The 27,786-nt window shown below is 40.5% G+C and overlaps 1 protein-coding gene across 1 annotated transcript in view; it reads left to right on the forward strand.

The window, feature by feature from the left end:
• Positions 1-254: 254 nt before the first annotated feature.
• The window catches only part of TAF3 (TATA-box binding protein associated factor 3), a 119,169-nt gene continuing 91,637 nt past the window's right edge, over positions 255-27,786 (forward strand). Inside the window, exons 1-2 of the mRNA XM_061126045.1 lie at positions 255-628; positions 5,162-5,404. Coding sequence (XP_060982028.1) covers positions 463-628; positions 5,162-5,404 — 409 coding nt within the window. The 5' untranslated portion in view covers positions 255-462. The remainder of the gene's footprint in view (positions 629-5,161; positions 5,405-27,786) is intronic.

A 27,786-nucleotide genomic window follows, 5' to 3' on the forward strand; every position in this document is an offset into this window, starting at 1 on the left:
ACATCCTGGCTCCTTCTTCGGCCCCCGAGCCGCTGACGGTCCCCTCCCGGGTCCCCTCCGAGCGAGTAGCCCGAGGATGCCCCAGGCACCTGCCTCCTCTGGCCCATCCTTCACCTGCGCCCCGCGCCACGGTTTCCTGCATCTTTCCAGACCCGAGAGTCAACACCGGGACCATCGCTCTGCTACAACGGGGCGGAGCTTCCGCATCGGCCCGCTCAGCACTCGGCTAGTGCTGCCTCGCCCCGGCGACCATCCAGCGGGAGGCGGAGCGAGTCCAAAATGGCGGCTCTCAGGCTGGCGCGCTCCGTGCTGCTGAGGCTTTGAGGTGGTCGCCGGGGGTCGGGGGGGGACGATTTCCCCGCCGCGGAGGCCCTGGAGGATGAATCGGGGGCCCTGCTAAGGCTAGGCGGCGGAGGTGGAGAGAAGTGGCGGCACGGACTGCGGTGGAGTCCACGGAGCGGGATGTGCGAGAGTTACTCCAGGTCGTTGTTGAGGGTCTCGGTGGCGCAGATCTGCCAGGCGCTGGGCTGGGACTCGGTGCAACTGAGCGCCTGCCACCTTCTCACGGACGTGCTGCAGCGCTACCTGCAGCAGCTGGGACGGGGCTGCCACCGGTACTCGGAGCTGTGTGAGTACCGGGCTGGGTACGGGAGGCTGTCTGGCCGGTCACGAGTGACACCTCCGCGCTCCCCTGTGCTCTCCCGGCGTCCGGGAGGTGTTGGTCCTTCGCTCTCACCCCGCGATCGGGTGTCTTCTCGGCCCCTGACGCTCCTTCGCTCCCACTGCTCCTGGAAACTCGAGTCATCCCTCTGCTGCCTCTTCGCCTGCCGCTAACTTATCCCGCGTGCAGCAGGAGCCGGGTCCCCGCTCCCAGCTCCACACCCTCTGCCCTCCTCTCTGATCTGATCATCGGCCTTAATCATCGTCTCCTTTGGCAGCGTGCAGAACCCCCTCCAAAACGCCTTACAGCCTCTGTTTGGTCCTTTCCCTCCCCTTGCCCGCAAACTACTACAACTAGTTGTCACAGGCGCTCCGTCTACCGGCCGTTTCTTACAAGCCTGGCCGTTCTTCAGCTCCTGACAACACAGACTCGTTGACAGCTCTGCTCCGTTAGGGACACTGCCTCTTCTTTCTGTTTCTGTTCGTTTCACGGACAGCATCTCTGCCAACTTGGTCAGTTTCACTTATGTTCACTTTCATGTACATCTCAATTGATTTCCTCCTCTGTATTTTTATGTCAGTGGTTATCAAGAGTGTGGTAGAGAGATCATAGGCAGTTTACAAGGTTCCCCAGGTAGTCTGGGCTACAGCAGATGGTTTTTAAGTGAATTATCTGGTAGTATCTGTTCTTTCGTGGCTCAGTCGTGTCTGACTCTGTTGCGACTCCGTGGGCTGCATCCCACCAAACTCCCCTGTCCATGGGGTTTCCCAGGCAAGAAGACTGAAGTGGTTTTCCATTTCCTTCTCCAGGGGATCTTCCCCCGCCCAGTGACCAAACTGGCAGTCTCCTGCCTTAGCTGGCTGATTGTTTACCATGGGGCCACCAGGGAAGCCCCAGGAGTATCTATAGCTGGTGGCATTTATGAAGTTGGGGTGCAACACATCATCTCATTTATGGGAAGTCTGTGTGTGGAGAGGGAACTGACTCTCATTGACGTTTCAGGGACTTATTTTTCAGGTGGTAAGCTGGAGAACTGGGTAAAATGTTTCATTGAACATTTTGTTTTGTTAAGGTGGTTACTCCTCTGAAAAATTGACACACATGGATACACTTTACTTCTTAGGTACCAAGTTCCATTCCAACTTCCATAGTGCTATCAGAATAACCTGTTAGTCACTCCATAACACAACTCTGATTGTGTCATTCTTAAAAATATTCCACTTAGTTACAGACTGGAAATCTAAGCTCTCTAGCAGCACATGCTTTCCTTTGTGAGCTCACATTTTCTTATCTTCTCCTGTACTGTCATCCTCAATCTGCAGCCATGCTACTTGCCTTTCCTGAAAACTTTAAGCCCACCATTCCTGCCTGCGTGCTGTTTCCTAGCGCGTCTTTTGCCCCCAGAAGTATGACTTCTGTTTTGAGATCCACTTATCATTTGCTTTAGGAAACTCATCATATCTCTTCTTATAATTCTGTGCATATTTCTGCCATGTTAACTGAACATCTTGTTTGTTTTTTAAATATATTTATTTATCTGGCTGTGCTGAGTCTTAGTGGCGGCACACAGGATCTTGGATCTTCATTGAGGCTTTTGGGACCTAGTTCCCTAATCAAGGATGGAACCTGGGCCCCCTGCATTAGAAGCTCGGAGCCTTAGTCACTGGACCACCAGGGAAGTCCCTGAATACCTTGTTTTGTAATCATCTGTGTATGTCTCTCACCCTCTCCTCTTCCCTCCCCAGGAGACAAATTTATTATATTTGTATTCAGTAACCTAGTACAATGCCATAATATAATAGGCAGCCAGGAGATACTTGTTGAATAAATATCTGAACTGATAAGCCACTACCATAATAACTATTTAGTCGTTTAACATTTTGTGTTTTAAAAATGTGTATTTTTGGACCGCTTGTTTTCACAGCTGTGTCAGATCTGAACTTGAAGCTGCCGAGTGGCTCTCATTCACTCTTGTCTTCCACGTGCACCGCCAGCACACTGCTCTCTGCTTTTGCTTCATTTTCCTCCCTCCTCCCTTCCTGGCCCTTGAGTGAGTTTACTGGTACGGTATGCGTGGTCCCGGTTATATTTTTTGCTCCCAAATTCCCTAAATGAGGACGGATGTTCTGTTCCTTTAGGTCAAAATATCCCCAGAATACATAGTTCCCTTTCCTGATTGACACAGAACCAGCTAGGTACTGGCACTGCCAGCAACCAGGTATTCTAGAGTCATTGGGTGAGCCTTGTTGATAATTACCCAGTCTCTGTAATGATTGTCTTACTTTTAGTGAGAATAGGATGATCAGGTTCATTACTCCCCATTGTGATTTGGTGACTTTTCAAAAATGCTACTTCCTGGTATACTTAACTGGTTACAGACTTTTCTAGGTTCCTTTTTCTCCACTATTCTTACTTCAGACTGGAATTCTGTAACATCAGGTCCCCACTATGCAATCTTGTCTTCTGTTTCTTTTATTTCTTTTGTCTTTCTGACACAACGTTTATTGAGCACCACTTATGTATGTGCTACCTGATGGAGACGTGGGATTACTTAGGCATAATCCCTGCCCATAAGCTGTGTACAAGGGTGTCGAAATGTCAGTAAAAACAAAATGATGGTATTTGTTCCTTTTTAAAAAGATGCTCTTTCAGAAAGGAAGTATCGGAAGTTACTATTAATTCAACAAATAGTACATTTAAAAACTTCCCAAAGGGAACGGTTTACCAAAGCACTCAGGAGCAGAAGTTTCCGTCTGCACTTTATTATACATTAAACAATGTGTGTGTACGCTGAAAGTAGCGCACGGTGTCGGCAGGAACTGCAGGAGAAAGACAGAGACGGAGAGACGCATGCGCACTCTGCGTTCCAGGGCCGGCTTCACAGAGAAGGCGAGACTTATGTTGAGGCGTGACGCACAGTGGTGCGAGGTGGGGAGCACGCCAGGTAGAAGAAAAGCATAAGCTGAGATAACCAAGTGGGATTCAGTGAGGCGGCCAGCTTGGCATATGTAACCAGTTCATTTAGAAGGTGCTAGGGAAAAGTGTTAAATGGAGAGAAATCAGGTGAGGGCGGGACTTCACAGATAGAGGCGGGAGACACTGCAGACTTCGAACCAGGGGCTAGGGGCCGCAGGTGATGCTTGAAGACAGCTGCACTGTCGGTGAAATGCACTAGAGATGCACTGGGGAGGGCTTGGAGCTGTGCCGAGACGGGGAGAGTGGGAACCCAGCGAAAGAAGAAGTGCTGAAAACCAGGGCCAACAAGAATGGTGCAGGCGGAAGGACTGGAAGGTCTTGGGCTGAAACTGCACAAATGTGGAGGAATTCAAGAGGATCACACTTTTTTAGAGTGAGAAAAGAATAGTGCTTTTAATGAGGATCAAAGAGTTGAAAATGCCTGCCTGTCATTAAGGGGAAGAACAGGTATTCATTTTATGTATTCTCTCTTTCTTATACATCATAGAAGTAACCTATACTTGTATAGAAATTCAGAGTACAAAATTCTTGAAGTTAGATGTGAGTCTCATGCCTCACTTTTTCCCTTCCCCTGTCTGCTGCTTTCAGCCCCGTAAACTGTTAAAGTTGAATGTGTATCTTTGCAGAAGTTTTCTGAATGAGTGTTAGCAAGCATGTCTCGTTTTTGCAAACTGGGTATTATTCTTTTCTATTATACATCATGATTTAATTTCAGGCAAACTGAATTTGATATGATTATAGGAGATTACAGTAAAAAAAAAAAAAAAGAAAGAAAGAAATAGGCTATCGGAAATCTGGAACTGGAATTTTCATAGAAGTTTTAAAAGGTGTAGAGACCTTAAGTTCTGCTAAGGGCAGGCAGAGAAGGAACTTCCTTTTCTAAAGAGAATCTCACTATATATAATGCTTTATCATTTTATCTCTACCCATTTTATATAGTATCTTCTAAATACATTTAAAATGTGTATTTTAATTGCCTATATGATCTAAGTCCAGTCAACACATTTTCTTAGATTTACAAAAATTTGATTCAGTGGTATAATTCATTGATCAGATGTTTATGGAAGGCAGCTGTATGCCAACCACTGATGTAGTCTCCAGCACTGTATCAGTAACAGAGAAAATGGAATGGATGTTTACCTAGCTCAGCATTCTGCATATATGATAAAAAAATAATAATAAACATTTACTTTGTGTCAGCCACTTTACAGGTGCCGTTGACCATCCTTGAGTTACTATTGACATTAGTTTTGTACTGGCTGGTTGTCAGTGTGAATTGTCTGTGCTGTTCTGGCTGGTCATCAGATTGTATTTAAATCAACTTTCAGAGTCAGCTTTCTAATATTTAAACAGTACGACATTCTGTTGAAACTCTATTCAACTCTTTCCAATAACTGAGTCCTAAGTATATACTATATTTGTTTCTGAGTTGCATATTTACCTAATACTTTTTCTCTTAATGCTTTCAAAGATATTCATGGAATTTTCTTAAAATAATTTGCTCTGCTTTTGACTTTGTTTCAGATGGCCGGACAGACCCAATTTTGGATGATGTTGGTGAAGCTTTCCAACTCATGGGGGTTAGTCTTCACGAACTAGAAGACTACATCCACAATATTGAACCCGTCACTTTCCCACATCAGATCCCTTCGTTTCCTGTTAGCAAGAACAACGTTCTTCAGTTTCCTCAACCCGGAAGTAAAGATGCCGAGGAAAGAAAAGAGTACATCCCCGATTACATGCCACCCATTGTGTCTTCTCAAGAAGGTTTGTGGGAGTTTTTGTTTCTTGCTCATGTATTTGTAACTTATTTAATGGGTTTTTAATCTGCTTAGGTTTTCTAACTGAATTTAGAAAACGTTATGCTAACATATAAATTTTGGAAATGCAATAAAAATATTTTAATATTACTTACAAATTGTTCTAACCTTTAAGGCAACAAACTTGCAGCCAGCCTAAGCAGGCAGAGCCCTGGAATCATCAAGGCATTAATCTCCTTTGTAAATTTTAAGTAGGGGAGAACCGAAGGTGACTTCAGAGAGAAGCCTGTCAGGAGACGTAGTAAATGAGAATGGGATATTCAGTAAATGAGAAAGGCTTTGAAGCATAAAATTGGGGTGGTTCTCCCCATTTACTGTAGATGTGAGTTGGATGATACTGGAAACAGTGGGTGAACATTCACTAATATTATGTAGATTTATCTGTATCTTTATGATGAGTAGAAATATTTATGTTTGGTCATACAGAATTTTTATTGCAAAATAATACCTTCTCAGGCATAGTCAGTCCTTGAAGAGTTCCTTTTTTCCTGCATGATTTTACATGTTCATCTTTTAGGTTCACTAAGATTCTAAAGAAATACATATGTAATTTGTGGTCTCTAATGCAGGTACAGAACATTTTTTGTTAAAAAACAGAAAAGTTACAATATCTTTCTTTTTTAAAATTCTAAAACCATAGATGTGCTTCAGGATAATGCAAATGATGGCAGAAATAACTTTATAACTTTTTTATTACTGTGCGGTTCAGTGGCTTTAAGTGCATTGACACTGTTACGCTACCAGTACCCCTGTTCATCTGCAGAACATTTTCGTCTCTAACTCTGTAACCATTGAACAATAACTGCTCATTGCCCCCTCCCCTCAACCCCTGGCAGCCATCATTCTATTTTCTGTCTACAAATTTCACTGCTCTAGGTATTTCTTAGAAGTGGAATTTTACTTATCTTTTATCTGGCTTTCTTCACTTGGCATAATGTCTTCAAGATTCATCCATGTTGTAGCAAGTGTCAAACTTTCCCTCCTTTTAAAGGCTGAACTATACCTCGTACATATTAAGCCACATTTGGTTTGCCATCCATTTTTTGATGGCTACTTGGGTTGTTTCTCCTGCCTTCTGGCTCTTGTGGATAGTACTGCTGTGAATGTTGCAAACACTTGATGCCCTGCTTTTCAGTTCTTTGGGGTCTCTACTCAGAAGAGGAATTGCTGGATCGTATGGTAATTCTGTATTGTTTGAGGAACAGTTTAGACATGGAAAACTGTCGTAGCTGTCTGGTTTGGGTCCCTTGGAAAAAGACGCTACTTGACAGCTTAGCACTTTTCTACTTAAAAGTTCTTAGAGGTTTAATCCTGACTGAAGGCAGCAGTCAGTTTCACCAGTAAATGTGATACAAAGCATGCCTTCAGTAGGTGTTCTTGAATCGAGTTTAGTTAAGCGTTGTTTGTAGGGTCTTGCCTATAGAAGTTCCTTGTTTCTCCTCCTTTCCTGACTAATGGTACATTAACAGCACAGCTTGGAAATCTTCACACTTGGATATCAGTCATTCCCAGTGTTCCTCAGTAGCTGCTAAGAATCTGTCTCCTCCCCACCTTTGAATTTATTTGTATTTGTAACCTTTATTACCTTGGAGGAAGTCTTGCTATTTGTAACCCCTTGTGTAAAGGCATTCTGCTTAAACCCCTCATTCCCTAATGTCTGTGTTCTTGATCTTAGAAACTTATATTTGTTACAGCTTCTCTAAGCATATATTTACTTTAATAACAAGTGAATTTCAACATTAACATCATCAAAGGAGGGTTCCTTGGGCTGAGACCTGGTACTAACTGTGTTGAAAAGAACTCCTCTTCATGAAAGTAGCATTAAGTTAGCCTTGATGTGTCCTCTTGTACTTTAAGAATACCCTTTGTATGGCTCTGAAATTTTTTTTAGATGAAATGCCACTTAGAAGTATACAAGTACCTTTAAAATGCTATTTGGAAGTACACAAAATTTTAAATTGTGCTAAGAAAACATGAATGGTCATCAAATGCTGGGAGAGAAGGGAAGGCATTACGTAGGAGGAAACTGAAGGAAAGACACTGTTGTAAGGAACTGGCACATTAGTGACTCTCAGAGTGATATGTGTATCATTTCAGCGAGTTAGACCCTGGTAAAGTGTAACAGCGAGACTATGTGTGTTATCAATTGGCATGTGTTTGAGCTGGAACTACTGTCTTCTCCATATAAAGAGTTATATAGTCCACTTTCTCTGTGTACTTTGGAGCTTTCTAAATCTATTTTGTAGTTTTCATATCATTTTGCCTCCCATTTAACCTCCTGTTTAGTAGTTAGATTGTTTAAATTTTTTTATGTTTTTTTTTTTTTTTTTAATTTGAATTCAAGTTCAATTAATCTCACTTCCTGGTTCACACACAGGTTCCTCTCTGGTCATTGCATGGCCTGCATTTATTAATTTAGAGAGTGAGTTATTTTTAATAATTTAGAGGGTTAATTATTTTTAATATTTAAACCCTGATGAGCTTACTACTCAGAACCAAAGCTAGGACTTTGATTATAATCTATGCTTACCTTCTTGTTTCGTTTTTATGGCACGCAAATTATACACAATGAAATTCTCTCAAAGTGATATGGTTATCATGTTTAAATACTGCCAAGGAAATGTAGCTAAGATAGCAGATTTGTACTGGGTAGTGAAGGAGAGTGAAAAATGATTCAGTGATTTTAGCTACTGACTGCTCTCTGAAATTACGATAGTAAATTTTTGAATTTCTCTTCTGGATTATTTGAAGCAAAAGAAGAATCTTATGTTATTTGAAGTTTCTGAAATAGAAATTATAAACATTCTAGGAGGAAAATAATGTAAGCCTTGACCACTTCTTTTTCCAGCTAACACTTGTCGATTTTCTAAGGAGCAGAAATACTGCTGATTCATATGATGTGCATATTGTTCATAAGGATATAGTAATGATAGGCAGTACAATAAGATGCTTATTAAAACCTTTTATTCAGGGAAAAGAACATAAAATACAGTCCTGTGGTTACCCGGTTTTTAATACAGCCACACAAGTCAACTTAGTAAGTCATTTACAACCTGAAGTCTTTTCTTCCACTGGCACAGCACATTAGAAGGTATCTGGTATTCTGGTTAGTGGTGCAGTGTGGTACAGATGTGAACAACTTTGATAGTAACATCTGTTCACCAAGTTTCTTGTTTTATTTTCCTAAGAGCCACAGGCATGATCAGACTTTGGTCATAAAATCTTACTAGCAAAGTTCTGTCATGGGGCTACCCTTTTATCAATCTTTCAACTTGGTTTATGTCGAAAGAAGCATGTGGGGACTCCGTCTGGTGGTCCAGTGGTTAAGACTTTGCCTTCCAATGCAGGGGGTGTGGGTTCAGTCCCTTGTTGAACTGTAGAAGCAGCAGCCTGGGCTTCATGGAGCCATTCAGATGTGACTCAGTTAGTTACTGAGTTCACAGTCTCACGAAGTCACTTTACCTTTCCCAGTGTCATTTCCATCGTATATAATACCTGCCAGGAGAGTGATGGGAGGACTGAGGGAGAGCTTCTGTGAGACATTTATATAAAATAGGACAGTGCTTAACACATAATAACGCATGTTGGTCCCCTTCCCATCTTGCGGCTTCACTCTTGAGGAATTTCCTTTTCCCTTGAAGGACAATATACATTTGAGGAAGTAATTCAACAATAAGAATAAATCTAAAACAGTGTTAATCACATGCTTAGGGGCTAAGGAGACACAGACTTAATAGCTGGGCTGGAGTGTGTGTGCTTGATGGAAGAGCTCTCTGATTGTCAGCTGTGTGAAGATGGGGTGGGAGAAGATGAGAGATGATTTCCTACCTGTTATAACTGATTATGTGTTTACAAGTGAAACCTCTTTGAAAGGATATTATAAATGCATATCCTGTGTAGACTGTTACAGTTCTGATGGCCAGTACCCGGTGTGTTTTAGCCAAGAACACTACCCACCCGCCAGCCCGCCATATGTATTTTCAGATTCACACCAGTAACATATATTTCTTTCCTGTTTTGTTGTACCAAGGAATGTGTGAAAAATAGTATTCTCTTCCAGAGTCATTGTTTGGTTCTCAAAAGTATGGTCAGTAGATCACTGGTATTCTAGGTGATCTGTCCATAATATTTGAGAAGGAAAAAAGAAATAGAAACCATTTACTCTGCTTTACTTATTGCAGGAAACTTAGCAACCTAGCAAACTTGGTTAGGATACTGTGATGTTGCTACTTTTAGGGTTTTATAAAATAAGTTAACTTTCTTTGAATAGATTTAGATTTATAGGAAAATCCTGTACCCAGTTTCATGTAATATTAATATATTACTATGGGATGTTTGTTATGGTTAATGAACCAACGTTGATACATTATTATTATGCATTATTAATGTCCATTATCTTTAGTTTTTACCTAATAACCTTTTTCTGTTCCATCCGTATGCCCATAACTCTAGTAATCATGTCTTCTTAGGCTCTTGTTGGCTCTGACAGTTTTCAAACTTTCTGTTGCTGATTACTGTGACAGTTCTGAGGGGTATTGGTCAGAGGTATATAGATGCCCCTCTGTTGGAATTTGTCAGGCTTTTCTCATGATTGCACTGGAATGACAGGTTTTGGGGGAGGAAGACCACTTCACCACTTCACAGTTGTGAAGTGCCATTTTCATCGTATCTTATTAAAGGTACATCCTATTAATGTGATCGATCACTGTTGATGCTGACCGTGGTCACGTGGCAGAGGTGGTCTGTCTTGGTATATCCACTCTGAAGGTACCCTCTTTTCCCTCTTCCCACACTGTCACCTGTGGAAAGAATCCTCTATGCGTAGACCACTGTTAAGGAGTAGGGAGTTATACTTCCCCCCCCTTTAAAGGTGGAGTATTTCCGTAAATTAAACTCTTCTGCAGAAATTATTTGGAATTCTTCTCCATTTGTCTCTTCTCTCCCAGGGCTTATTTTATGAAGCACTTTCAAAAATAAACATTTATAGGTTCAAAATAATTTTAAAAAGTAACACAAACATGTTGGGGAAAAAAAAATACTGTCCAAGTACATTCAGCATAAAATGAAAGGTCTTCCTCATTTTCCTCATACTCTCGTTCTCCAAGAGTAATGTGTTTAAGGTGTGAATCTTTCTAGGTGTTTTAATGGGAAGTGTTTTGACTCGGGATGTGTGTCCACTTCAGTTCCTATCATTTGTCTCTCGAGCTGCTGCTGTCTGACTTCCTCCATCCTTCTCTTGAAGTCGCTCTCATTGAGATCACCAAGTACCACCTGACTGGTTGACTTAAAGGCAGTGTTTATCCTTATTTACTGATCTATTTTTTTGGAGGAGTGGTTATAGCTTAGTGAATTATTACAAAGCAAATACCTTTATAAAGGGCTTCCCTGGTGGCTCAGTGCTAAAGAATCTGCCTGCCAATTCAGGAGATGCAGGTTCGATTGCTGGGTTGGGAAGATCCCCTGGAGAAGGGAGTGGCTACCCACTCTAATATTCTTGCCTGGAGAATCCCGTGGACAGAGGAGCCTGGCAGGCTATAGTCCATGGGGTCGCAAAGAGTTGGCTTAGTTGGCTTAGCGACTAAACAACAAGCAAATACCTTATAACCACCTCCCATTTCAGTACCCAGAACTTTACCAACCACTCCAGAGCCCCGCCTTGTGCCCACCCCTCTCTTTTCCACTCTTCTCGCTTTATTATAGGGAATACTGCTTTGTTTTTCTTAATAGTATTATTAGTCAAATGTGTATCCCTAGATACTTTAATTTCTTTTCACATCCACCAGGTTTTTTTTTTTTTTCACTTCTCGTATCTTTTAAGTTTCTTTTAATCTACAGGCCGCACTTCTGATTCCCTGCCCCGCCTACTCCCTTTCCCCCTTACAATGCATTGTGTTTGTTGAGGAGCCTGGGCTGTTGGACTTTTAGGGTTTCCCACAGTCTGGATTTGCTATGTACTCTGTACTGTCAAAGGTGCAGTTCAGTATGCTTCTTTGAAATCGGCAGCACGGATCTATAAGGACTGATCAGACTTCATTTCCCTGCCTCTGGCAAGACAGATGTGGGTTTGTACCTATAGTGTAAGTTTTTGAGTTAGAGTTTTAAAATATATGGGTGTCTCCAGCTTTGCATTCAGCCCTTAAGCAGAGGTGCATATATTTCAGAGTGGTGAGTAGAGGTTCCAGCGCACACAGCTGTGATGGACTCCACTTTACAGTGGACCAGGCCAGAATTCTCCTCTGGTTGAAATGTTTTTCCTTTAATCTGTCTGGATTTATAAAAATAAGAGCTCACTTGCAATGTTATAATAAAGTAGTTTGTATGCTTCTAAATAAGCAAAGTATTAATAGTATCTAATGCCTTAGGAAAGTTCAGCATTTGGTATTTTATATACCTCAACCGCTACATTTGTCTGTTTCTCCCTTCCATGATAGAAAAAGTATTTTGTTGGTTTTAATAAAATTTTAGAAATTTCAGAAATTTCTAATATCCACAGTTAGATTTCTTGGAAAGTTTCCTATGTAGCGGAGGGAGAGCTTGAGAGGTGAATAGGGCAATAGATGTTACATGGCTGACTTAGACTACGACCCCAGTGTGAGTGCTTTTGTCGTAAATTAGGATTTATTCTCTCTTGCTGAATTTGAATCTTATCTGGGACAGTGCAGTAATTGCATTTTATTTAACTAATTAGCTGCTATGGCTGCATGGAGCTTTTCTGTTTCAGATAGAATAATACCAAGTTATTGGCTTCACTTACAATGGTGGTATATCGATCTTGTACCATTGGTGCTAAAAAAAATTCAGAATCGTATTTTCATTTATTTATAACTGCTTAATTCGGGAGATACAGGGGTGTGTCTCCAGAAAGGGCCAATTTTTGCCTTCCTAGAGTTTCTAATCTAAGAGGGGGTGGCAGAAAGACTAGACTAATATTTATGTATGATTTCAAATTATGCTGTAAGGAATGAAGGACTTGATGACTGTGTTTTAAGTGGCCAGGATACGGTGACGGTGAGGGCGGAGGGTGGCTTTGAGAGAGAAGAGTCTGGGTGGAACTTGGTCATCCAAGGGGGAGGTGATGGGGCCTGGATTCTGACTGGTGACACCATTGGAGGAAGGACCGTTTTATTCCTGGTGCAGACTTTAAACTCTGCAGTCTAAATAAGAATATTGATTTCTTTTTTCCTGTGGAAGGGATTACAGTTCAGTAGGTGGCACTCTTTCCTTTTCTGTTAGTGTTTGATATCCAGTTAAATGCCCCCCAAAGTTTTTAAAGTCTTAAGAAAAAGCATATAACTTAAACCATAGGTGGCTTGTTTTAGAAAGAAAGACAGCAGCATTGCTAATAATTTATTGTCTCTGGAACTTTGTTAGAGCAGTTACACATGAATATATTTACTATTTGTTTTAAGGAAACTTTTGTATCTAGCCAAGATTTCTTTTTATCATTTAGCAAAGACCTATATTATCCTTCCTGAAACTCTAGCTTTTCTTTTCAAAAATTTTAAATTACCTGTAACTACCTTTCCCTCTGTTTTGATTTTTGAACATCTTCAAAGTCCCATTAGAAGATACTTTTAATGTGGGCATATTTTCCCCATTTTCACTTTCCCCTTATGTATCCACCCATTTTTCATTTATGAAGAGAAGTTTTGGTTAATTGACATAGTTAATACAATTTGTGTCCTACTGTTGTTTGAAAATTTTATAAATCTTAATTATGTTGAATTTTTTCACAGTGCTTTTCAGGTTTACTATATCCTTCTACTTCTTTGTATATTCATTCTGTTAATTTTTGAAAGTTTGATATTAAAACTCCAACTAAAAATCTTAAATTGTCTACTTAAAAAATAATTGTAATATAGAGTGGAACTATATGTAACCTTGTTCTGTATTTTCCAAGTCTCCTGTAAATGTGTTATCATACCTTCATAATTTAAAAAAATAAAAATTAAAACTCTCTGATAGAGACCTGAAAAAAAACTCTTCTTAATTCAACATTATTTATATTCTGCTTTTAAAACTTAACATTCTATCATCTTTTTTTCCTAGTTCCTATTTTTATATTTACTTTTTTTTTAAAGAATGTACCATAATTTACTCAACCAATCTCTTTAATTTTAGAGACTTTTACTGTTTTTAAGTATTATAATTTTGTCTCAAGTGTCTTTGTACATATTTATCTTTTATATTATTTTTTATGATAAATTCCCAAGGGAGGAGTTCTTAGATCAAAGGTATGCACACATGTATGGCTTTTGATATTACACACTGCTTTCCAAAAGAAGTTACCATTTTATGATGCTTTTATGATCATCATTTTATGATGATTTTTATGGTCAAAAATAAGTTTTTGACCATACCAGTATGCTAGAGGTCTCACCGGCATTGAATTTCAAAGTCTGTTTTTTAAAATTTAGATTAAAATACATTTGTATTAATGTATTTAAAATGGTGGGGAACACTTTTGTTTTTGGGTAAAAATTGGGAACTAAAAAAAAAATAATCTCCAACTGGAACATGTAACAACTGTTACTATGATGTAGTCCTCAAAGTGTGTGTGTTTACCTGTGCCCATTTAACATAGTTTAATTACAGCATAAATTTTTATATGCTGTACTTTTTCATTTAATTAATTCACCTACTATGTGCTAGCCATCAAATAGTTTTTATTTGGAGACGGTGGCAGATGTCGGCGTGAACAGGAAATGTATACGATAGATTCAGAGGATTTGGTGTGGGTTTGTCGTTCTGTCCTTGTGTTAGTAGGATGGGGGTGTGGAGATGCTGCAGGTTTGTTAGAGATTTTGATTTGTGGTGCTTACTTAGTGAATATCTTTGAGTATCTGCCCTGTAGCAGTTAGCTGTTCAGCTATAGAGGTTGATGGTTGAGAGGTCTGGTCTGAGATGAAAGATGAAGAGTATTACTTATTCCATGTTGCTGGATAGTCTTTATAACCATCGCTTTATTTTATTTATAAATTTTTTTGACTGCACCACAGGCTTGTGGGATTTTTAGTTCCCCAACCATGGATCGAACCCAGGCTCTACTCAGTAAGGGCGTGAAGCCTTAACCTCTGGCCCCCCTGGTAATTCCCTTTAACTGTCATTTTAAGTGACTGTGTGATGGGACACCCCTTAGTCTTGAAGATTTAGGCCTCTTCTAAGTTTTAACTTACACGAATATCACTGTAATACATGCTTTTATTCATACAGTTTTCTTAGTATTTCAGATTATTTCTGATTGACTTTTGAAAATTTGATTACTGAGTTAAGACTATGAAGTTAAATGAATTTTAATTTTAATGAAATTCCTCTAAAAATATTGTATTAATTTATAGTACTAGTAATATAAAATATCCATTTTATTTCATTTTTCATTTAAAACAGTGTTTCTAACTTAATAGGTGATATTATTTACATTTAACATTTTAATTATTCTGGTATTAACATTTAACACAATTTGAGAAAATGTGTTCTTAACCTTTAGGGTATTGTTAGACTTGATTAGTTCCAATTTTTGGTTTTGAGTTTTGAGCAGTTCTTTTTGTTTGGAAGGATTGGCATTTCATGGTTTTTATTCTTTCTTAGAGATTGTCAAAAGCACAAAGAGAAAATTTATTTAATTTTTTAGTTGAATAAAACTCCTTCTGCCTTGCCATTACCATATGGGTCCATTGCACCTTTATATAAATTTAAGTTACAATATGGGATCTTATGGATCATATTTTCTCTATCTTGAAACATTTTGCTGTTTAATCATCATAGGTATTATTTTATTATGACTCATCATTACTCATCAATTATTCCCAAATATGCTTAAAAATGGAAGAATATGAAATGCAAATATGCTAATAAAATGGAAGAATGATGAAATCACCTAGATAAGGATGATCCAATAATGAAATAAATTGCCACCTTTCATTTTTCTAATTTTGGGCCCATTTTCTAATTCTGTATTCTGTTTCAAGAATGTAATTAAGAAGACTGAAAGCATCGTTCTAGCCAACTTTTAGGTTTAATTGAACATAGTGGAAAGTGCAAAATTTTTCATTTTCCACTTGGAAAAGAGAAAAAACTAACATTTCATAGTTATTAGACAAATCAGAAATTAAACGCAGAGCTAGCAACATTTTTTGCCTTGTTTTTACTCTCCTTTTACTTATTTTTCTGCAAATTATGTATAAAATGGCTTAAAAATATGAAGGTTCCACTGAGCCAAGATGTCAAATGGTAATAGTTATTTTTCCTGCTATCCTGAGGGTGAAAGTTAGAAACATTTGTCGGATTTAATGACGCTATTACATTTGAACACTTCTCTTTAGTCTGCAGCCCTCATTATGTCTTGACAGACACAATTGGGAATAGTTAGAAGGAAGCAGTAGTTCTGGGCCAGTCAGCAGTGGAACGGAAACCTCAGGAAGTCCCAGGGCACGGTGGAGGAGAAAAACTCCCTTTTCATTTCCTCTCCTGTACGGCGTGCTCAGGTTAACTTTGAAGGGGCCTGAGCTGTCGGTGGGAAGACGCTGTCCGCAGTCGAGTGTTACCTGTGTGCTGGGGCCCATCTCAGCAGGCATCGGGTTGTCAGTGCCCAGACCTTGCCAGGTCCCCTGAGAACTGCTCCATATCCTATTGCACATTCAATATGAAACAGGGATACACTTAGTTTTGCATTTAAAGGGTTTCTGAAAGTTCAGCCTCCAGTGAAGCCCGGCAGTGAATTCATTATTATTAAAGCTGCTTTGTTGGGAAGGAAAGGATTGTTTAGAACTGTCCTCTTTGGTGTTACCAGAAATGCTCTGGGAAATTTTTTTTTAATGGCAAAGAATTCTGTATCTTTACTTGTCTGTGTGGTACACATCGTAAGTCTTCTTGCAAATACTGTACAATTATTGCACCCGCCAAAGTGGTGTTTAACCCACCGTGGCCCCGGAGCCTATCAGTATATGTGTGTTTATAGTTTAACAAATGTTAAGGTTTCCACAGATGTTCATGGCAGAGTTTGTTTTTTCTTAAGACCTTTCTTTTCAACCTTGTCTTTCTAAATTTTAGTAGCAAAAAGGTATAACACATGGCGAGTTTATATCAGACTTTGAGCGACAAGGGCCTGAACGCTGGATGTGATGGGATTTGGTGAGAAGCAGCAGCACTTAGATGCCCTGACTGAGGTGCCACACACGCCTCTGAGGGCCTTCCACGTGCTGCCGCGTTTCATCCTCATCACAGCCCTCCTGAGGATGAAGAGCCAGTGCTGGTCCTTCTGTAGACGAGCAAACTGCAGTGTGGGGCGGCAGGTAACTTTAACGATCACAGACTAATAACTGGGGGATCCAAAGGCTGACTCCAAATGACTCATTTTTTTGTTTGTTTTTTTAAGTTACTTGAGCTCATTTTTTATGCTTAAATTGTATTACTGTGATGGTCCCATTTATAAGGTTCAAATATCCACAATGAAGCTTTTGGTTACTTTATGCCACTGATTTAACCCTGTTGATCATGGACTTCTGGGAAGACTTGAGGGTATCGCCTGAGTCGTGTGAAGCATCCTATGTAGGCTAAGTAAAAGAACTTACATGAACGTATAATGTAACTATATTTTTAGTGTGTAGAACAACTGTTGTGGTTAATAACATACAATTTCATTTAGTTCATAGTCTTTTGTTATTACGTATTTCCCTAAGTGGGTTCTCCAGGTGGCTCAGTGGTATAGAATCCACCTGCAGTGCAGGAGATGTAGGAGATGTAGGTTCAATCCCTGGATTGGGAAGATGCCCTGGAGAAGGAAATGGCAACCCACTCCAGTATTCTAACCTGGAGAATCCCATGGACAGAGGAGCCTGGTGGGCTACAGTCCATGGGGTCGCAAAGAGGCAGACACGGCTGAGCATGTACACATGCATTTCCCTAGTTAGTGTATACTAACATTACAGCTATGTTGTTGTAGGCATTCATGATATCTTTTGTTGTTACGAAGGAGGGCATTATTTAGAAATGATTGGGAACCGTCAAGCGACTGACTTTAGGATCCCCATCTCCTGATGAGTCCTGTCTGGGCCGGGGTGAATTGCTCAGCTGACAGTGAAACCCGGTGTTATTTTCTGTTAGCAGGGATGTACCTGTAGATTACATCTTTATGATGTTTTAGTTGAGAAGCACAATTGATGGTTATTACTCCTTTCATTGATTTGCTCTCATGAATGAGAGCATTCATTATATTTTGGAATTGTAGGACAAGTCATACTATTAATTTGGGGAAGTCACATTGGAGGCAAAATCCATACCAGACATTAATTTAAAGTTAGAAATGGATACTATTTAAAATATTGACCTCGTAATACATATTCACTTATTGAATTCATTCAGCATGTACTCAGTGATTGTGTGTGCCAGTTAACACAGAAAATACATATGAGCAGAACAGACAGTAGTTTTCATCCTTGTGGATTTTATACTTGCAGTTCAGTTCAGTTCAGTTCAGTCGCTCAGTCGTGTCCGACTCTTTGTGACCCCATGGACTGCAGCACGCCAGGCCTCCCTGTCCATCACCAACTCCCAGAGTTTACTCAAACTCATGTCCATTGAGTCAGTGATGCCATCCAACCATCTCATCCTCTGTTGTCCCCTTCTCCTCCCGCTTTCAATCTTTCCCAGCATCAGGGTCTTTTCAAATGAGTCAGTTCTTCACATCAGGTGGCCAAAGTACTGGAATTTTAGCTTCAACATCAGTCCTTCCAATGAATATTCAGGACTGATTTCCTTTAGGGTTGACTGGTTTGATCTTTTTGCAGTCCTAGGGATTCTCAAGAGTCTTCTCCAAAACCACAGTTCAAAAGCATCAATTCTTCGGCGCTCAGCTTTCTTCACAGTCCAACTGTCTTGTCCATTCATGGCTATTGGAAAAACCATAGCCTTAACTAGATGGACCTTTGTTGGCAAAGTAATGTCTCTGCTTTTTAGTATGCTGCCTAGGTTGGTCATGACTTTTCTCCCAAGGAGTAAGCGTCTTTTAATTTCATGGCTGCAGTCACCATCTGCAGTGATTTGGGAGCCCAAAAAAATAAATAAAGTCTGTCACTGTTTCCACTGTTTCACCATCTATTTGCCATGAAGTGATGAGACCAGATACCGTGATCTTAGTTTTCTAAATGTTGAGCTTTAAGCCAAGTTTTTCACTCTTCCTCTTTTTCCATCAAGAGGCTCTTTAGTTCTTTGCTTTCTGCCATGAGGGTGGTGTCATCTGCGTATCTGAGGTTATTGATATATTTTCTGGCCATCTTGATTCCAGCTTGTGCTTCATCCAACTCAGCATTTCTCATGATGTACTGTGCATATAAGTTAAATAAGCAGGGTGACAGTGTACAGCCTGGACGCATTCATTTCACTGTTTGGAACCAATCTGTTGTTCCATGTCCAGTTCTAACTGTTGCTTCCTGATCTGCATGCAGATTTCTCAAGAGGCAGATCAGGTGGTCTGGTATTCCCATCTCTTTAAGAATTTTCCACAGTTTGGGGTGATCCACACAGTCAAAGTCTTTGGCATAGTCAATAAAGCAGAAATAGATGTTCTGTTCTTCTGGAACTCTCTTGCTTTTTTAATGATCCAGCGGATGTTGGAAATTTGATCTCTGGTTCCTTAGCCTTTTCTAAATCCAGTTTGAACATCTGGAAGTTCATGGTTCATGTACTGTTGAAGCCTGGCTTGGAGAATTTTGAGCTTTACTTTACTAGCATTAGAGATGAGTGCAATTGTGTGGTAGTTTGAGCATTCTTTGGCATTGCCTTTCTTTGGGATTGGAATGAAAACTGACCTTTTCCAGTCCTTTGGCCACTGCTGAGTTTTCCAAATTTGCTGACATATTGAGTGCAGCACTTTCACAGCATCATCTTTAGGATTTGAAATAGCTCAACTGGAATTCCATCACCTCCACTAGCTTTGTCCGTAGTGATGCTTCCTAAGGCCCACTTGACTTCACATTCCAGGATGTCTGGCTCTAGGTGAGTGATCATACCATCATGATTATCTGGGTCGTGAAGATCTTTTTTGTACAGTTCTTCTGTGTATTCTTGCCACCTCTTCTTAATATCTTCTGCTTCTGTCCTTTATTGAGCCCATCTTTGCATGAAATGTTCCCTTGGTATCTCTGATTTTCTTGAAGAGATCTCTAGTCTTTCCCATTCTGTTGTTTTCCTCTACTTCTTTGCACTGATCCCTAAGGAAGGCTTTCTTATCTCTCCTTGCCTTTCTTTGGACCTCTGCATTCAGATGGGTGTATCTTTCCTTTTCTCCTTTGCTTCTCACTTCTCTTCTTTTCACAGCTATTTGCAAGGCTTCGTCAGACAGCCATATTTGGTTTTTTGCATTTCTTTTTCTTGGGAATGGTCTTGATCCCTGTCTCCTGTACAATGTCACGAACCTTCGTCCATAGTTCATCAGACACTCTATCATATCTAATCCCTTGAATCTATTTCTCACTTCCACTGTATAATTGTAAGGGATTTGTTTTTATACTTTAGTGAGTAGAATAGGGAGGAAATAAGAAAAACAAATTATATAGTATTCTTGAAAGGGGATAAGTAGTATGAGGAAAAAAATAGGGCATTATGAGTAATGCTAGGGCTGGGAAGACAGTTGCAATTAAAACTATGGTAGCCAGGTAGACATGACTGAGAAAGGGATGTCGGAGCAAAGATGTTAAGGAAGCGAGGGAGGTAGCTGTGCAGGACATCTGGGGAAAGAGCCTTCAGCAGAGAAATAGTGCAAAGCCCTCTCCAGGGTGCATGTCTGGTGGGTTTGCCCTGGCGGTGAGCATGACTTGGTATGGAGTGGTGATGGAGGGGTGGAGGCAGGGCGAGGAGGTAGGGTGCTCTGGAAAGGCGCATCCTGGAGGCTTCCGGCGGAGTCTGAAAGCCAGGGTGCCTCGGGAAAATGGCTGTTTCCGAGTCTGGGGCAGTAAGTCCACAGAGCAGCCCGGAACATCTACATAGTCGGCAGCAAGTTCTCAAAGACGGGTGGGTAGAATCAGAAGGGCTCAGAGGCCAGCTTAGAGACAGTCCCACTGACTGGTGTTCTGGTAGATGTTTCATAACCTCTTCCAAAAAAAGGAAGGAAGGAAGAGAAAAGAAAAGAAAAGAATGCATATGTATGCATTCACAGATTTATCATACATTTTCCTAATATAAAAATGGGTAGTACACCATTTGCAAATAATAATAAAAAATAAGACTTTAAAAAAATGTTTTTTTTTCCATTTAGTTTTATTAGTTGGAGGCTAATTACTTTACAATATTGTAGTGGTTTTTTGCCATACATTTACATGAATCAGCCATGGATTTACATGTGTTCCCCATCCCGATCCCCCCTCCCACCTCCCTCTCCATCCCATCCCTCTGGGTCTTCCCAGTGTACCAGCCCTGAGCACTTGTCTCATGCGTCCAACCTGGGCTGGTGATCTGTTTTACTATAAAAAATAAGACTCTTAATTGTAAGTTCTATAGTCATCTAGTTTTTACAGAATGCTCTTGTTGATTTTTGCTTAACTTTCATATCTGTAACCAAACTACAGATGCAGCTGCCCAGTGGGTATAGTTCCAACATGCATGGTGGTTGATGTTTTCCCTTGTATTAACAAGGAAGACAAAAGTAAAGCAAAGAATTTGTGTTGAAACTTGTCTCATTTGTTAGTAACAGGAAAGATTCCTTTGCTGCCTTAGATACTGGTCTTTGAATGCTGGAAGAATATGTTCCCATTTGTTTGTGCTAATCTACATTTTCAGCACTTTCTCCATCATCTTCTTAAGTCTAGACAATTAACAAAAATCCTTCTGTGTTTTATGATGTTTACCCATTTCCATGATGGAGACCTGGGCTCAATCCCTCATTTAGGAAGATCCCCTGGAGAAGGGAATACTGGCTGCCCACTCCAGTATTCTTGCCTGGAGAATTCCATGAACAGAGAAGCCTGGCAGGCTACAGTCCATGGGGTTGCAAAGAGTCAGACACGACTGAGCAACTTTCACTTTCACACATGATGTAAATACTCCCACTGTGGCTGGTTTCAAGCACTAAAGCCATGTGATGTTGGGAAGAGAGCTGGTGACTAATGTTATTAATAATGTTTTCACCACGCAGGTGCAGTAGATGTAAATAACTCAAAGAACAGCATGATTCGGAGTGATGCATTTTAAGTCATTCATTACTTTTGTTTTTATATAATTTAATTACTTGCAAGTTTATATGATCTGATTTTAATTTAATTTTCTCCCTTTTCCCAAGAAATGCATATCTGAAAAAAAAAGTCACTCAAATTTTTAAAAATAGAATTTAAAATAAAGCCAGACTGTTCCCTACTTAAAGGATACTTGTCCCTAATCCCTTGTAAAGTGATCAATCCTTCTGAAAACCAAATGGCCATCTCACTCTCAGACTGAGGAACATCCATCTATCTGTCTATCTAGCTAGCTATATATAATTAAGGCCATAAAACCCAAAAGAACTCTACTGAACTTTTAGCTCCCTGGAAGGAAGATAGATCCTGCTTTGTATTTAGCATATTATGATAACGATATTACAGTTCCATCCCAAAAGGACTATGAGAACTAGAAATTCCCCTGTTAATGTTCTAAAATTTCTTTTGAATTTACTTCTTAATGGAATCAGATCCGCTTCTCTTTCTGTTTGAGTCACAATCAGAGCAAGTAGGCACTTTATTTCTAAGGCGGTATTATTTGGGTGGTCATGCTGGTGCCTAAAATAAGTAAATGTGAAAGAAAGGAAGATAAAGAAAAAAAAAACAAGGATTAATGAAAATGCAGGCTCTTCAGCAAGCCGCCTAAACTCCCTTCTGATATGGTGTCTCTCCTATCATGGGTACTTCGTTTTATCCCATTCGCAGACTTGAGCTGCTTCTCACCGCCGCTCTCACAGGCAGTCTGTCAGGGAGCAAGCTCTCTGGAACTGGAGGAGAAGCTGGCAGCGTGCCTTCAGGGCAGCACCGGGTACTCCCAGAGAGTCAGCGCCTTGGTGCCGGCGAGTCTTCGGGACGTCGGAGTGGACACTGGATAGGGTATCATTTGGGGAACCGTCACAGGACTCCACTCAGACTAGTTCTGGAGTTTTAAAAGGCATTTTGATTTTATGTTGCTTGAATTCTTCATCCTATTTGTGAGTTATTTCATGAAAGGGGAATTGTATTTTGATTTGAGGGGAATAATGACTTTTTTTTCCTTTCACACGGGTATAAATATCATCCAAGGAAAGCTCTGAACTTTCTCATAGCTTTTTTACACGACTGTTTACCTCAGCACCTTAAGCCATGTTTTGTTAAGGTTAAGAAAGAAAACCCAAGCGAAAATTAGAGAAATTATGAAACTGCTATTAGCTTTCTAAATTCATTAGGGGAATACTCTGATTTTCAGCCATACTGCACCCTCAGGGCCTTTTCAACATTTCTGAAATACGTTGTTGTTTTTTTCCTACCAACCTTAGGGATTTTTCAGAAACTTTATCTACTTGTCAGTTGAATTATTTGAGGGGGGAGGTGGGAGTAGGGAAGAGTGGAATTTGAGGATTTATGGGGTTGACACGTTACGAATAGGTTTAAATGGCCTCAGTAGCATATTAACTGTTGAGCTCTATTTTATTACAAATGGGGATGTGAGATTATATAACTGCCTTATATCCTGTCACCTCATAGAACAACTCCTCTTTCAATAGTAACTGACCTGGATGTTAAAAACAGTCTTTCCCCAAAGAATTTTAATGGTAGAATCATGAACTCTTTATCTTTATCCTAAAGGTGCTGGTTTACAAATCATCAAAGAAATGAGCGGTATTACTAGAGATTTCCAGTAATTTTGTATAATTTGGACTTGGATTCTAGTTCTTTCACTGAATTAACATTCAGTTTTTCTTCTTGGCACTTGGTACCTTAAAACCTCCTGCACGACCTAATCATTTATGTCGGATTTTCTGAGGACTTAAACCCAGAAAACAGCTTCTCAGGTTGCTCTGAGCAACCTTTCCTAAGAGGTAAGGGAGAATCCAAGATATGTAGGTAGTGTGAACATCAAAAGATGTCAATTAAAGAAAACCAGACATCTCGAGTTAATAAATTTAGCGCTTTTCTGAGTACGGGAAGATGCGAGAGTCTGGGCTCCTTGAAATCATTCCTTTGAAGGTGGACCTTGACTGTCTAGGGCCAGCATCCTGCTTTTCTCCATCCTGAAGGATCACCTCAGGGTGCACGGTCAGGCTGCCACAGTGGCTGATGGCTTGACAGCTGCAGCATCCTTTGTTTTGCTGATATGGCAGGTGACATTTTTTCTCCCACATCAGCTGGGCTACAGTTAATATCATTAATAACATTGATTTATTCTTGGATATATACTTAACTAGTTTTTCACGAGCTCTGGTCGTTCCTGACTATTTAGGAAAACTCCAGACTTCTTTTTCCAATGTCTTGCAGGCTGGAATATGGAACTAGGAGTCTGAAGATTCTCACATGGGCTCCTTAGTTCCTCACTGCATTATGTTGAAAAGTCTTAGCTTACTAACTGAGTTCTGTCTTTTTGTTTCTTTTGACTCAGATACATCTTTTGTTAATAGAAGTTACTGTAGGGTTATTGTGAGTGTAATGTGTGTAACATAATGGGAATAGTGCTTAGAACCTTGTCAAGCACCCAGCTCTTTAGTTGTGTTTTAATATCAACATCATCATCGTCATCCTCCTCAGATGCGCTGATACATTACAGCATTTCTTCTTCATTTTTGTCTGTTGGCTTGATTAGATCATCCAAGATACAGCTTTGCTTGTAGGACAGAAAGTGGGAAAGTGTATGCGGAGTTACGGCCCTGGCTCTGCTTCTTATCTGGAAGCAGTTCTTTTCAGGATGGAGAGAGTTGGAAAGCTGGGTGTCCTCAGATAGAAAGGGGTGAGCTCTGAGCAGCCTCTTCTCTGCCCCCCCAAACAACGAAAATAGGCTGTAGTTACTGACTTCACAGAGAAGCAGATTTACCCCCTCTCTTCCCTGTGTCTTCTGCTGAAAACACCGTCTGATCGACAGTAGCTGAAGCCTTGTAGCCCACTTGTTTCAGTAAAGATGACAGCAGAATACCAGCCGTCACAGGGACTTCACATAGTCGCTTCTGGTTTGTTATAATAAGACTGACTCTGACCTGCTGTACCTTCAGGCACTTGATCTTGAGGTGTGACCTGTCGGTTTCGGACCCAGGCAGCGTCACCTTGTAGCTGCAGCACTTCGTGTGTCTGCTTTGTGAGCGGAGCCGGAAGGCGAGTTTCTATTCGACAGTTAGGAACCAGCCAGCTTGTTCTGAGCATCCACCATGTGTTCATGGGGCTCATCCCCTTAAATACAGCATCTACTTAATCCTCAGAGCCTCACTGTAAGGTAGGTCTCCAGTCCTCATTTTAGATAAAAAACTGAGGCTCAGAGAGGTTAGATCCTTTCTCAACTGGCAGAGCCAAGTCTGAAAGCTGGGACTTGTAGGACTCACCGTGTGTCTGTTTTTAATCGTCTCTTAATTAATCTCGTATCAAACAAGTGTACGTGATCAGTCAGGGATGCATAGAGATTCTGAAAGTTACCATGCTTTCTCTCCTGTCTAAGGTCAGTGACCTGAGGCTTGTCGGTGGGGATGACACCAGAGCCTTCGCTATGTGTGTGTATGTGAGTGTGTGTGACTTGTGTGTGTATATGCTACTGTGAATGTGTGTCCTACTTGCGTCCTCACCTTCTTCAGGTCTTCAGTCACATGGCATCTCCTCAAGACTTTCTGGAACACCTCGTGGAAAATCAGAGCCCTTTTCCATCCATACACATCCTGTCTTCAGGTCCTGCCATGTGGTTTCTGGGTTCCGGGAGGGCAGCCGTGATTATGGGCTTTTCCTGCAGCCCATCCCAGATTGGGCTGTGAGAATAACAGGACCCATATTCCGACTTCCCCACTTCCTGATACCACGTCTGTGGTGAGACTGCCTGCTCTTCACCTCCTTCATTCACTCATTCATTCCTCCTGCCATGCCTTTGCCCTTGAGAGAGACAGGAACCTGAGGCCATCCTCAGTTGAGAATGAGGTAAGGAGACCGAAGGAAATTCATTTGCACTCGTGTTTCATTCCATTTTTTAAATTTTTCTTGATTGAAAGTAGAGTAGCATTTCAGAGGCTTTATAAGTACTTGACACTAGATTTTTTTCATTCCCATATGAAATTTAGGACCACCCTATAAATTTCTACATGAAACACTGCTGGAATTTGTGTTGGGACTGCATCAGATCTGTAGACCAGTTTGGAGAGAATTGGAATCCTAACCCTGTTGAGCCTTCTGATAAATGGACATGGGTTAGCTCTCCATTATTTAGACCCTCTTTAGTTTTTCTCAGCCGTGTTCTGTAGTTTTCAGTGCACAGCTCTTACACATGTTTTGAAAACTTGTGTTTATAAAAGTGATTAAGTATTTCACATATTTGATGCTGTTTACATGGCATTAAAAAAAAAAAAAGACTTTGTTTTTTAAAAGAGTTTTAGGTTCACAGTGAAATTGAGCAGAAAATACAGAGTCCCCAGTTGTTACCTGGGGAAGTCTTGTCTGGCTCATGCTGTTCTGCCATTCCTGGAAGTTGAACTCCAATCAGCAGTTTTTCTCTTTGGAAATGATATTTCAGAACCACAGTCTGGGCACTGGAGTGCTCCTTGCTCTTGGGTTAGCCTGTCAATTCTGATCATGTATTTTCCTTTTCAAAAGTATTTTGTTCTTTTTACTTAGACACTCAAAGGATTTTTTTTTTTTTTTTCTCATTTTTCTAAGAAGCCTACTGATTTTATCACAATATCTTGGCATTGGGTGTTCTGGTTGATGTTCTCAGGTACATTTTGTCCTCTATAAAAATGTAGGTAGAATCTTCAGGAGATTTTTCTTGAAGTATTCCCTTTGTGTTGGTTCTGTTCCTTTCGTTTGGTTTTCTTTTTCAGGGCTTACTGTTAGCTGTATGTTGGGGCTTTTTTGCCTTTCACCATTATTTGTTTTTTCTTCTTGATTCATTCTAACCTTTTAACTACTTGATTTATAGAATTTTCCTTTTCTCTTTCTCTTCAGACATCAGAGTTTATTTGCTCTTTTTTCTTGTCTTTTTTTCTCAAATTAAAAAAATTTTTTGAAGTATCTTGCTTCTGTCATCTCGTTTCTGAATTTTTCTAATTCTCCTTTATGTTTTTATTTTCATAGCTTATATAATTTTCCAAACGTTCCTTAGCTTGTTTTTAAATAGCATGTTTCGGTGCTGAACTGTTTGTCGTTTTTCCATATGTTTTCCAGTTTTTCTTTCATTTTCAGTGGAGTGTTAATCTGTTTCTCCCTTTTCTGCCATAGTAGCTTTGCGTGGGTTTTGACCTTGGCACGTCTTGGATGCTCATTTTTGTTGAGGTTCGTTTTCTTAGGAGAAGGCTTGGTTCAGATGGCTTTTCTATCTTCCCAGGGTGCCCCCTTTTGGTGTCTGCATGTAGTGTTCAGAAATACTGCAGCTTGATTTCTGAGCTCCCCTTGCTCTTCTCCTTGTCCACTTTGTCTGACTTCGCCTGCCTTTCATCTCTATTGTCCTTGTTCTGTTCCAGTTCTGGTACCAGTCCCAGGAGGTTCTCCTGATTTCAGGGCCCTGTGCTCGGAGGGTGCCCTGACCTTCGCCAGCGCCCGCGGACTTCACCGCAGGGCTTGGGGACTGGTCTGGTCTGGAGTGACCAGCACCCCTGCAGTTTTAGCCGCCGTTCTCAGCGTGGCCCCTGTACTTTCCCGTGAATGTCTGTTGGTTATTTCTCAGGATAAGTCCAAGGCTCTGTGGCTTGCTTCTACTTTTTCCATAACATGCTGATGATAAATAGGTCTTGTGCTTTTTGTGTTCTTGTCCACATCTGCTTGTATTTTGGAATTGTCAGGGATACCCCTTAGTTTTCTTGTAAATATTATTCATGGGTTTCTGATTTTGCTATCTCATGGTTCTGCTGTTTTCATGTGGAGATTCAGAGAGATTCCAAAATTATGCTGCTACTGCGTACAACCATTTCCCCAGAATTTTCAAGATAATTTTTTAAAAAATGCAAATCATCCCAGTAAGTTTCTCGTATCACTTTGTAATTTCCTCCCGTCCTTCCAGACCCCACCCTGGCATCCCTCCCTCCCGTCACTGCCCTGGGTCCTAGCCCTGTGGTTTTTCCTTTTTTAGAACATCGTACGTGGAATAGTGCACCGTGTAACCTTTTGGGTCTGTCTTCTTTTACTTAGCATAATGCTGTTGTGATTCATCCCTTTTATATTTGCCAGT

The sequence above is a fragment of the Dama dama genome, chromosome 23 (assembly GCF_033118175.1).
Source record: "Dama dama isolate Ldn47 chromosome 23, ASM3311817v1, whole genome shotgun sequence".
NCBI classification, from domain to species: domain Eukaryota; kingdom Metazoa; phylum Chordata; class Mammalia; order Artiodactyla; family Cervidae; genus Dama; species Dama dama.